Source organism: Asterias amurensis, chromosome 10, assembly GCF_032118995.1.
Source record: "Asterias amurensis chromosome 10, ASM3211899v1".
NCBI lineage: Eukaryota > Metazoa > Echinodermata > Asteroidea > Forcipulatida > Asteriidae > Asterias > Asterias amurensis.
In genome coordinates, this window is record NC_092657.1 from 1,865,631 (window position 1) to 1,878,895 (window position 13,265).

Sequence of the window (13,265 nt, forward strand, 5' to 3'; positions counted from 1 at the left end):
TACAAAAAAAGAAATAAATTGTTTTATTGAAGGAACATTACAGAATTGATTTTGCAAGCAAAAAAGTTGCTGGCAGTGTAAGCACTCTATCCACCATATACATACACTGACAAACCTGTAGAAGTTACCAAATGTGTAACTTCCCTTTAAATACCTGATAAAAGATACTTTGCCTGGTAACCTTATTGTGACAAGCCTGATTCAAAATTGTTCCAGGGCAACAAACAAAATCGGAAATCAGACTTAAAGCCATTGGACCCTTTCGGTACAGAAAATACCCAAAAAGTTCACAGATTTACAAACAACTTACAGGGTTTACAGAAGGTAGTGCTGAAAGACTTCTCTTGAAATATTATTCCATGAAATGCGTTACTTTTTGAGAAAACAGCAAAACAATATCAATTCTCGATATTGAGAATTACGGATTTATTTTAAACACATGTCATGACACTGCGAAACATGCGGGTACATGGGTGGGGGTTTTCCCGTTATTTTCTCTTGACTCTGATGACCGATTGAGCCTAAATTTTCACAGGTTTATTTTATATATACATGTAAGTTGTGATACACGAAGTGTGGGCCTTTGGACATTACTGTTTACCGAAAGTATCCAATGGCTTTAAGAATGTCATGCGTGTTAGGAGTTCCCGTCACCAACCCAAATCAAACAAGAGACCAAAGCAAGAAAAATAACCATGATGCTCCATTCTTCGAGTATATATATATATATTTTTTTTTCCGGACCGAGTTGGCATCAACCTATTTACCTGCAATAAAATGTAACCATGGAGATAGACAAAAATACTCTACCTCCATGATGTGACCTGGGCCCAATTTCATAAAGAGCTGTTTAGCAGAAAGTACTGCTTAGCACAATTTTGTGCTTACATGCTTGGTGAAATTGAGCCCTGCCCATAGAAAAGATCAGAGTGTTAAAAGCTTAGTCTAAGAGTTATGGCAAGAAAGCAAGACCAGTTTCAAAACCCAATTTCCTAGCTCTGGGCCCAATTTCATGGATCTGCTTACCGTAAGCAAAGAATCAGGGCTTATGGAAGCAGGGAATTCCATGCTTAGGTTAAGCCCATTTCATGGGCTAGCTGGAAATTCGTGCTTGTGCGCGTGGGAACTCCTAGTATACTAGGCACTCTTTGCTTACACAGCTAGGGAAGAAGTTTGCCAGTAAGCAGAGCCATGAAAGTTGGGCTCCGACGTCACCATCACCAGTCTTGGTTGGGCCATTTTGGGAGTCAGTTTCCTTGTGTGTTACTGAATTATAACTTGCTCTCCGAATGGTTACATGCAATTTGACTCACAAAATGGCAGATCGATGTCTGAAGCAAAGCCGTAGATGGAGAGAGTTGTGACAACTTGTGATTAGAAGCCATTTTGTGTCAAAAGAGCCCCCCAAAATACATGGGCGAACACCAGGTGCTGGACTACTCTGCCCATTGGGTTGTGCTGTTTGGACCCAAAATGGCATCTAGCATCAATGGGACCAAAGAAAACCCAGGCCGATTTCGCAAAGATAGTCCTAACTTAGGACTAGTCCTAGGACTCTTTAGGAGTAATTAAAAACTTACGGCTAGTCCCAAGTCAATGTGTAAGTTAAGCTGAGTTTGACAAGAGGTGTCCTAACTCTTTGTGAAAACGACCCCTGGGGTGGATTTCACAAAGAGTTAGGACTAGTCTTATCTCGAGTTAGAACGAGTTACTAGTCTAACTTAGGACTAGCTGTACCTTTTTGATATCTCTTAGGACTAGTCCTAAGTTACGACTTGTCCTAACTCTTTGTGAAATCGACCCCTGGTCCCTCAACATGTACATGTATGTCACAACTCTCTAAATACACAGCCCTGGTTTGAAGTCAGTGCATAGGAGTAATCAGCGAGGATGACGCCAGTACCAGCTACACCGCTCTAGTAAGTTTTTTTTAGTGTAAGGGCCTGGTCACACGAGCCTGCAATTTCCAGGGAGCCAGTTCCAGGCAATCTCCAAGAAGAAAAAGCCATTCACATTTGAATGTACAAAAATAAATTCTTGGGATTGTATGACACAGTTTGAAGTTTTTTCCATGGAAGTGTCATGGCCGAGCGGTTAAGAGCACCGAATTCAAACTCTGGTGTTTCTGATCAGCAGAGTGTGGGTTCGAATCCCCAGCCGTGACACTTGTGTCCTTAAGCAAGACACTTCACCATTGCTTCGTCCTTCGGATGGGACGTTAAACCGTTGGTCCCATGTGTTATGTAACGCATGTAAAAGAACCCAGTGCACTTATCGAAAAGAGAAGGGGTTCGCCCCGGTGTTCCTGGTCCGATCGGCAGCAAATTGCGCCACAGCACCTTGTAAAACATTACATGGTGCTATAAGAATTAGGTCTCATAATTCAAAAACAGTCCCACATCTTGCAGGAAATACTGTGTTACAGCGCCAGGAGCGTCACTGAGTGACGGACATGTGCGCTATATAAGAAGCCACAATTATTATTATTATTATAATACCAACATGACCAAAGTGGTCCTGTCGCATGCACTGCAGTTGGTTGCCTCCAAGTTGCCTGTAAAAGTTGTTTTATGTGACAAGACCCTTACACTTAAAAACTGACCTCTGTAGAGAGTTAAAAAATAAGGAAGGGAAACACTATTCTTGTAAGAAACTGTGCATAAATCAGATCTGGCTAAACCCTTCACCTGCAAAAGAATGAGCTGTAAGTGTTGTTAGTTACCTGACAAAAACCAATAAATCAAATTGCCATAAACATTTTATAATAAGTCAGACCAAAGACAGTTCCGGATGTAATAAAAAAAAAATTAAAAAAAAAAGAAGAAAAAAGAAAGAAAAAAACGAAAGAAGCATTTTGCATTACGAGAATGGTCCATTAAATGGTCCTAAAAAGACACATCTTTTTCGTCTGGCAACTCACACCTGTTATCTCCATGTAATTCCTTTTTCCAAACATTAGACCTGATTGGATTATGCACAAGCCAGTAGGGATGCTGACTTCCCCAGGCAAATTAAAAGCTCCTCTTTTAAGTTTAAAGACCTAAGTTATTCATTGATACACACTCGCTCAATGAAAAGAATATTTTTGTGTGTCCAAACTCAGAAATTCTTTAATGGATTTATCCCGTGATGGAGTTAACTTCTCAACAAATAAAAAGCAGAAAGCGAGAATTGATTTTCGTGGTTAGAGATGCGAGCAGAGAAGATGCAAGATGCAGGGGGGGGGGTGGTAAAGGAAGAGGGGTGGGGTGTAAGGAAGAAGGGGGTGGGGTATACCAATTTTTTTTCTCCCGTTCTCTCGTTTTCATCAAGTTGTTGCTGAATGAGTATCTTGCTGATGATCTCCTGGAAGGTAATATTATTTCACGACAATCACAAAAACAACGGCGCAGTGTATGAACTTTCATGAATCTACTTATGTTTATGATATCAAATGACAATGAACAATAAGAAGTATCTAAAAACAGTAAACTTGTGGGTATATTAAATCTCTATTTGTAGTAGTGTTGGCTCTGAAAAGAGCAGGTGTGTTCTTGATGAAGATATCTCTTGACAATGACTAGAGCAAGGTTGACAAAATGTTGAGACCAAGTTTATCTCCCTAAGGAATAGACCAATGTATTTGATGTAATTTCAGTGGGTTGCTCTAAGATGGTGGCTGAATGACGTCAATGCATACATGTATGGTCTACAGTGAAGATTATTACAAGAGTCCTCCCCCCCCGCCAACGCGATCGGTTTTTTTCTGCACTTCAAAATTGCCACTGTTGTAGTGCTTTTCAATGGGGAGCTTCTTTTCTTCTAAATTGATCAAAAAAAGTCAATCCTTAAACAAAAATCAGGAAACGAGGATGGCATTGGCAATTCTAAAGTGCAGAAGCACAAAAACAATTGTCCCCCACACCCCAAATGTGAGGAGGAAACCCTTCTTCACTGTACATGTACCTGTTTATCTTTCAACACAGACATGAACCCCTCCTGGCATAGTTTGATATCTCGGACGTAATCTCGCTCCGTGTTGAGCAACTCCGCGATGACCTTCTCGCGGAAGTCTCCCATCGTCATCTTGGACTCCGGAACGGGTGTCGGCTGGACATCTTGAAGTTGTTCTGATAAAAACGAAAGAGTAGATATTGGTAAATAACGAGAAGTCCCCTCGTTCCACTAAGCGGAAGTAAGTAGGATTTGAAACTTTGCATGATAGAAATATCATATGGAAAGGTTTGCGGTAACACCATATAATGACTACCTCTAGTGAGTTGGGGTGGTTCTGACAAGAACCGTTTAGTAGTTATCTCGAAACTCCGAAGACAAATCGAGCTCAAATTTTCACAGGTTTGTTATTTTATGCATATTATGTTGAGATATACCAGAAGAGAAGACTGGTCTTTGACAATTATCAATCGTGTCCACTGTCTTTAAAGATTTGATTTTAAACCTTTTATTTAGGTTAACAGTTAAAAATTGCAATGTATAGATTTTGACTTACCCAAATCAATATAAAACATTATTTGTATCAGATTCTCCTCAAAACATGAAACAAGAAACTCCTCCACAAAAATCTTCCTAAAATGTTTCAAAGTCCTTAATCGAACATACCTGAGAACAACTCTGCTTCCATTAAACAAAAACACTGATCAATCCAAACAAATTTTGTTGTTGATGGGCTAGATTGGCCTGGATGAATCAGTGGGCAGTAAATACAGCCCCTTTAAATGCCAAGAAAGGCCAAAGCGAGAACAAATCCTCTTTCAAATACTACAAAAAACACTGATCAAGCAGAACAAAGTTATCTCAGTCAGCAGTAAACTACCAAGTAATAGATAGTATTTCATAGATGTCTGAACAATAGTTGGAAATTATTCCGTATTATTCCCGGGTTATATTGAACACTTGGGTGTGATCTGACGGGCAAACCCCTAGCAAAGATATTGATTAAGTAGGGAAACCACAAACATTAAGGCTAGATAGCTCAGTTGGTAGAGCGCCGGTACGCTAATCTGGAGGTCGTTGCTTCAAATCCCGCTCTAGTCAATTTGTCTTTGTTAAACCACAAATTATTCGGTAAGAGATTCAGAAGTCCACAGATATCACCACAAAAGCACAATGACAATAAACTGAATCCTATAGGTACGCCAATATCTCTCACACTCTTCAGTCTCCTGACGATGACTAGAGCAAGCTAGTCAAAACGGTTGAGGTTAATTAAAAACTCAATCCGCAGTAGTGAAGTTAATAACAAGAAATCCCCTCGATCCACTAAAGCAAAAGTAGTAGTCACGGCTGAATTCCTACCTTCTCCCAGGTAGCAGTTAAAAAGCAGGACTTTTATTGCAGAACGGAGAAGTCTCCCGAATTCCAAAATCTACTTGCGGTTGTATAATATACAAGCTGATATAACAAGACAAGTTCTTAGAAGAACATAATCTACTAGCAAGTAGATACACACATGATGTCACCGCAAACCAAATAGACAACTTTCTCCAAAACTTTCTACAGCTTTCTCCAGAAGACACTCAGAGCATACTGATCCACACATCGAGTTGAAACCAACGTTTCTTTTCAGAACCACCCCAACTCATTTAGAGATACATGTAGTCACTACATGGTGTTACCGCAAACCTTTCCATATCAAATAGACAACAATTCACTAAACAATCAGTCAGACTTTGGACAAATACTAATAATAAATACCAATAAAACAAAACAGACAAGCATTCGCTACAGGCCAGGATCCAAACAAAGACACGACCCAACCATCAATTGTACATTAATCTGACAAACAAATTCCAAAAAAGCCTTGTATACATGTAATCTACTTCCTCCTGATGAAACTTGACTCTCCTTCAGTAACGATATACGTTGTAGACTTCCACCACGACAAGATAAGTCAACATTTAATCTCATATTCCTTTCATTCCTTAAAGGCACCAGACACTATTGGTAACTACCCAAAATAATTGTTAGCATAAAAAGTTACTTGATAGCGAGCAATGGAGAGCTGTTGATAGTATAAAACATTGTGAGAAATGGCTCCCATTGAAGAAACGTCGTTTTTCTTTTAAAGGCAGTGGACACTATTGGTAATTACTCAAAATAATTTTTAGCATAAAACCTTACTTGGTAACTAGTAATAGGGAGTGGTTGATAGTAAATAACCTTGTGAGAAACAGCTCCTTCTGAAGTGATGTAGTTTTCAAGAAAGAAGTAATTTTCCACCAATTTTATTTCGAGACCTCAAGTTTAGAACTTGAGGTCTCGAAATCAAGCATCTGAAAGTACACAACTTCGTGTGACAAGGGTGTTTTTTCTTTCATCATAGTTATCTCGCAACTCCAACGACCAATCAAGCTAAAACTTTCAGAGGTTTGTTTTTTTATGTACATGTTGAGATACACCAAGTGACAAGACTGGATTTTGACAATTACCAATAGTGTCCACTGCCTTTAAGAAAAAAGGTAACTTCTTACTCAAATTCTAAAAGACTTAAAGGCCTCAAAAGTCTTTTATTATGCATCTAAAAACCACATAAATTTGTGTAACAAGAGTGATTTTTCTTTCATTATTCTCTTACTACTTTGATGACCGAATGAGTCCAAATGATCACAGGTTTGTTATTGTATGCATGTTGGGATACACCAAGTGAGAATACTGGTCTTTGACAATTACCAATAGTGTCCGGTGCCTTTAAAACCTTCTTATCGTACCAGTGGCCTTCTATGTTAAAAACCGGTATTTTTCTTTCCATTTCAAAAGTTTCGTTTGGAAGGTTGATTTCACAGGGGTTCACCTTACAGGGATGTAACTTTTTACTTCAAATTTTAAATAATAAACCACAAGGGAAAGTGACAGTGTTATTTTTCTTTTAAAGGCATGATATACTTTTGGTTATCAAAGACCTGGGCCCAATTTCATAGAGCTGCTAAGCACAAAAATTTGCTTAGCATGACATTTCTTCCTTGACAATAACAGGATTTACCAACATCATTTCCACGTGATTTTCAGGATAAGCTAACAAAAGCTGAATACCAGTAACAAGCAATATGCAACAAATGGAAATTTGTTTCATGCTAAGCAAATTTTTGTGCTTAGCAGCTCTATGAAATTGGGCCCAGGATTCTCACTTTGTGTATCTCAACATATATGCATAAAATAACAAACCTGTGACAACTTGGGCTTCAATTGACATTAAAGTTGCAAGGAAAAGATGAAAGAAAAACACCCTTGCTGCACAGAATTGTGTGCTTTTAGATGTCTGAAAGTCTTCAGGTTAAAGCCTTTCTCAGATTCAAATTTGTGGTAGAAAAGGATCCCTTTCTCCAAAACTACATTACTTCAAAGGGTTTCATTTCCAACAATGTTCGATTGTATCAACAGCTCTCCAGTGATCTCTTCCAAGTACATTTTTACAGTCATTAAGTTTTGGAGTAATGACCAAAAGTGTACCCTCCATTTAAAAGAATCATTGAAGAACTAAGTTGCCCAGTAAGTTTCCCTTGTGGTTTATTATTTGATAAATAAATTCTACAGACCAATCCGACGAAACAAAATGGGGGGGGGGGGGGCCCCTCTATTGAAAATTACCAACTGCTGTGTTTTGCTCTGGGATGGGCAAACGTAACATGCACTGTCATTGGTTTAATAATGCGCAGTCCCATCATGCATCACACTCACACTGCACCATATTTCTATGCACTGTACTGTACGCATGACGTACTTCCTGAACAAGAATCTGTGCTGGCGATTAGCCCATCCCAGCGGTCCTGGATAGACTGGCCGCTGGGGCCGAGCGAACTGCGATGTCTGTTTGTGCACAATCTAGGCATAGAAGAAACCGCAGCAAATAGCGCACAGTGCTCAACACTTGCGCGCAGTGCTCAACACTTGTGTGCCCGGAGCGTGTCCGATTGGTCATACCGGTATCTTCATTTCCACCACATTACTATAGTTGGTGAGACATTGCTCTAGAATAGACCGATCCACTAAGCTCCGCCCCATTGCGTATTGACCAATCACAATGCAACAAAGGTCCGACAAATAAGGTCCTACATGCATGCGCATATCTTGGCGCGCGCGGCAGAGTTGTGCAGAAAGGCATTGGCGAGCCCCATGTGTTCTCGCTCACACGTGCTCCGTGGGCAGAGCCTACTGGATCGGTCTTTTGCAACGGTCGTGGGTTTCGAATCCCACCCGAGTTATATGTCCGTGATTTCTTCACAGAATTTAGGAAAGTACTGAGTATACAGTGCTAACACACATCGGTGTAAGGGTAATACCAACACATTACTATACAAATTCACCATAAGGGGGTATACTCTCTCAATGCGGGTAGTAAATGCCTCACATGGATACTACTGGTAACTACCTCAATTGGGGTATACACAAGTACATATACCTCTATTGGGATACTTTGGATTACTGTTTAAGGTTTATACCTTTTGCTACATGTACAAATGGGTTCTACACTTCTACAACTAATGTACAAATCTGTACGTGTGTTGAATCCCAAATTGAGTAACTGTTCCAACACTTTTTGAGCATGACCCAGATTGTGTAAAAGCAAGTTGATCAACAGTTGGGCATGACCCAACTTGTGTACACTCAAGTCTAGCATCAATTGGGCCAAGCCCATTTTGTGTTCACTAAAGTTTGGCATCAAATTTGTGTACACTCTCAAGTATGGCATCAATTGGGCTTACATGTAGCCCATTTTGTGTTCACTAAAGTTTGGCATCAATTGGGCCGGACCCAATTTGTGTACGCTCAAGTTTGGCACCAATTGGGCATGACCCAACTTGTGTACACCGCATTTGGCATGTTACTCAAGTGTGGCAAGAACTAAGTTGGGCAATCTCAAGTTGGAACAATTATCAAGTTAAGGTATAATCTGTAACACAAATGTGGACACATCAAACCTACCTCCCACTGCCACTGAAAGTTGGAAGACGACAAAATAATAAATAAAATAAAACGGTTTATAGCTCAGAAAAAAAATATTTGACACAAAGCATAATTTAGCTGTAAAATGTTAATGTTTATGTCACAGCTTAGAATAAAATATTTGAAACACAAAGTATAATTTTCAGCTTTAAAATTGTAATACCCATGATTAATTTTGCCGATAAAGTTTTCGAAGCATTCTACATAAGCTGCTTAGGCATGCAACTCTAGTTTGTTTTAAACATAATTTGAGAGATCGTCTAACATCACAAGCCCGGAAGGTAAAAATTACCTGATTTGGGCCGGCAACCCAAATCAACTTTCACTAGGGCTAGTAACCACCTACTCCTGTGGCTGAAACAGGATTACCCCCTTCACAGTCTATAAGGATCTAGGCATGGGTATCATCCACTAGGAGCCACCTACTCCTGGGACTGAAACAGGATTACCCCCTTCACAGTCTGTAAGGATGTAGGCATGGGTATCATCCACTATGAGCCACCTACTCCTGGGGCTGAAACAGGGTTACCCCCTTCACAGTCCATAAGGATCTAGGCATGGGTACATCCACTATGAGCCACCTACTCCTGGGGCTGAAACAGGGTTACCCCCTTCACAGTCCATAAGGATCTAGGCATGGGTATCATCCACTATGAGCCACCTACTCCTGGGGCTGAAACAGGGTTACCCCCTTCACAGTCCATAAGGATCTAGGCATGGGTACATCCACTAGGAGCCACCTACTCCTGGGGCTGAAACAGGGTAACCCCCTTCACAGCCTGTAAGGATGTAGGCATGGGTATCATCCACTATGAGCCACCTACTCCTGGGGCTGAAACAGGGTTACCCCCCTCACAGTCCATAAGGATCTAGGCATGGGTACATCCACTAGGAGCCTGGCTGGTAGAGCAGATTACACTACCTTCCCAACTTTTTATGAAGCAGTTATGGTCAAGTGCCTTGCTCAAGGGGCACAGGTGTCATGACCAGGATTCGAACCCACACTCTGCTGCTGACAACACCAGAGCTAGGGTCCAGTGAACCAGACCGTTCAACCAAGACACACCAAGAGGTCTACAATACACAGGGTTTTGGGTTTGAATCCCATCCAAGTCTTGCATCCCACACTCTGCTGCTGACAACACCAGAGCTTGGGTGCGGTGAACTGGACCACTTGTGCATAAAACCACAATTTGTTAGCAAAAGTTTGTAGCTTTAAAAGCAATGTTATGATTTTGTTTAGTTATGCTGAACTTCTTTGCAACAAAATATTCAAAACCACAAAGTTTTTTTTTTAAATGTTTACCTTCCAGACTCTGCACTTCTGTTTGCAAATTCTCAATATTCCCGATGCAATCAGTCAACTGCTGTTCTATGTCCTGCATTTCCGTATTGTCTGAAGTTTGCTGTAACGCCTGCTCAAGGGCCTTCTTCTCTTCTCGTTGTTTCTGTAAACAAAATTACAACATGAAACAGTTGCTTTTCTTTTACAATTAAAAGCTTGTCCTTTTATTGACCAGCTGAACTTGAGACAGCTCGACCTTTGACAAACTCAGCACCTGTTAGAGGCTTTGAAAATAGCTACGATTAATCAGCATGGCATCATGCATTGAAGCATACATGTACACTGCCCTTTGCATCGAGTCTAACGACAGCTGTAACTGCCACCAAAGCTGTTTTTCGGACTAGCTTTTAGCCCCATGTTTGGACACATTTCTGCCATTGACCGGGTCTAGTCCCAGACTCACATATCAAAATCACAGCACAACTAATGATGGGCAGTCTGTTTCTCTGTGCGCATGAAGTGTAGGAAGAAAAAAGTGGAGTCAAGTATTCAGTGCGGACGGGTAAAAATTTTAGCCCACGATAAAAACGTGGAACTGGACAGAACAGAAATTTCACAAGAGGGCAGTATAACTTACCGCAATGATCACCTTCAGCTCCGCAATACTTCCTTTTAAGGCATTCACAGTCTCCTGTACTTCTAATTCTTCCTGACTTATATCTGCAAAAACAAAAACAAAATTCATGTGATTAAAGGCAGTGGACACTATTGGTTATAGTCAAAGACTAGCCCTCACACTTGATGTATCTCAACATACGCATAAAATAACAGACCTGTGAAAATCTGAGCTCAATCGGTCATCGAACTTGCAAGATAATAATGAAAGGAAAAAACACCCTAGTCACACGAAGTTGTGTGCGTTTAAATGGTTGATTTCGAGACCTCAAGTTCTAAATCTGAGGTCTCGAAATCAAATTCGTGGAAAATTACTTCTTTCTCGAAAGCTATGGCACTTCAGAGGGAGCCGGTTCTCACAATGTTTTATACTATCAACCTCTCCCAATTACTCGTCCCCAACGAAGGTTGTATGCTAATAATTATTTTGAGTAATTACCACAAGTGTCCACTGCCTTTAAAGGCAAAGGGTTCTTTGGTTTTTTAAATCGTTCGATTGTTTTCATCCTATATAAATGTAGATGTATACAATACAACTAACATCTGAAATTTCATTTCAAAAGGTACACATGTAGTCGCGTTGTTGTGACATCGCTGAAAATCTGGAACAAATATTTCAGCAATTTGGGGTTTTCTTTATGGTTTTATCTCATGTTTTAATGAAAGTATAACAGTTTAAATAAAAAAACTTTTTTGGAGAGGGGGTAACAAAAAAAGGGGTCACAAATGGAGAAATCACATCTCTGTCAGCTCCCTCAACTTACTTCCTTCAGGTCTCAGTTTTGCCAGAATATCGTCTTCGGCTGATCTCGGTCCCGGTCCAAATTTAGGAGGCGCAGGACGGGGCGGCATCTTCTTCTTTGCGGCCGGCTCCTTTGGTCGAGCCGGAGGTGGTCTTACTGGCTTGACCTTTGACTCTGTGGCTGGGCTTGGCTCCATGCCAAGACCGAGGATATCTTCAACCGGTGCCGAGTCGAATTCAGTGGTGGGTTGAGGCGAATCTTCAAGGGAAATAAAAAGAATAAAAGTTGCTAATAAAATTGAAAACACATACAACAAATAGCAATGATAACAATAAAATAAGGCATTTTGGGTGCTATATGAAACTGAGCACTGGTTTTACACTTACCAAAGAAGACATCAAAGTCCCCGTCTAAGAGAGACGCGCTCTGGTCCGTCGTGATGGCAGTAGCGTCTGGCGGCAGTGGGGGCTCCCTCTCTGGCATCCCGGTGAAATCATCCTCTCCGAATTTACTCGGATCAAACATCTGCTGGACGCTGGCCTGGAAGCTTTGAAGATCTTGCTGGAATTGATCGTGATCTGCTCAGAGAACCAAAGATTAAGGAAGCGGAGATTAAAGGTAGTGGACACTATTGGTAATTATTCAAAATAATTATTAGCATAAAACCTTTCTTGGTTACGAGTAATGGGGAGAGGTTGATAGTATAAAACATTGTGAGAAACAGCTCCCTCTGAAGTGACGTAGTTTTCAAGAAATAAGTAATTTTCCACGAGTTTGATTTCGAGACCTTAGAATTTGAGGTCTCGAAATCGAAAGCACACAACTTCGTGTGACTATGGTGTGACAAGGGTATTTTTTTCTTTCTCGCAACTTCAACGACCGATTGAGCTCAAATTTTCACAGGTTTGTTATTTAATGCATATGTTGAGATACACCAACTGTGAAGACTAGTCTTTGACAATTACCAATAGTGTCCAGTGTCTTTTTAAGAGTGAACTGGAAGCCTATGTACATGTAGAAGGCCATGATTAAGTATCTATGAAATGGCATTTTCTCTTAAAGGGTTTTGATACCTTTTGTTGATCAAGTTTTTTACTATATTAATTTTGGTTTTTACCCATACACCGATGTGTGTTAGCACTGTATACTCAGCACCTTCCCGAGTCCTGTGAAAAAACATCACAGGCACGTTACTCGGGTGGGATTCGAACCCACGACCCTTGGAATTCTAGAGCAGTGTCTTACCAACTAGACTACCGAGGTTGCCCGGTAGCTAGAGGCAGTTCGAATCCTATGTTTTGGCAGCGGGTACCACAACGATATAAGAGATGATAATTTGCATTGGGAGAATATTAATTTTGGTTTTTACCCATACACATATGTGGGTTAGCACTGTTTACTCAGTACCTTCCCGAGTCCTGTGAAAGTTTTTTACTATGAAACGAATCCCTACTCACTGTGAATGAAGATGAATATAAATCACCTGTAGAAGTCTTAGCTTCATACAACTTCATTAGTCGTCAAGTTTTTGAACAAAAAAGTGAAAATAACAGAGCAATGTTTTCAGGAGAGTCGGGGTAAATCCGCTGTACATGCAAAACTAAATTATTTGTGTCTCATTG

At 40.4% G+C, this 13,265-nt stretch overlaps 1 protein-coding gene across 4 annotated transcripts in view; it reads right to left on the bottom strand.

Annotated features, from left to right (window-relative positions):
• LOC139942821 (dynamin-binding protein-like) overlaps nucleotides 1–13,265 on the bottom strand; it is a 66,117-nt gene that overhangs the window by 20,778 nt on the left and 32,074 nt on the right. For 3 of the 4 annotated variants that reach the window (XM_071939601.1, XM_071939598.1, XM_071939599.1), the window contains exons 5-10: nucleotides 12,030–12,221; nucleotides 11,665–11,901; nucleotides 10,863–10,945; nucleotides 10,247–10,388; nucleotides 3,946–4,109; nucleotides 3,277–3,345 (exon numbers count right to left, since the gene is read on the bottom strand). In XM_071939601.1, the coding sequence (XP_071795702.1) occupies nucleotides 3,277–3,345; nucleotides 3,946–4,109; nucleotides 10,247–10,388; nucleotides 10,863–10,945; nucleotides 11,665–11,901; nucleotides 12,030–12,221 (887 nt within the window). The remainder of the gene's footprint in view (nucleotides 1–3,276; nucleotides 3,346–3,945; nucleotides 4,110–10,246; nucleotides 10,389–10,862; nucleotides 10,946–11,664; nucleotides 11,902–12,029; nucleotides 12,222–13,265) is intronic. The other variant, XM_071939600.1, reaches the window with a different exon arrangement.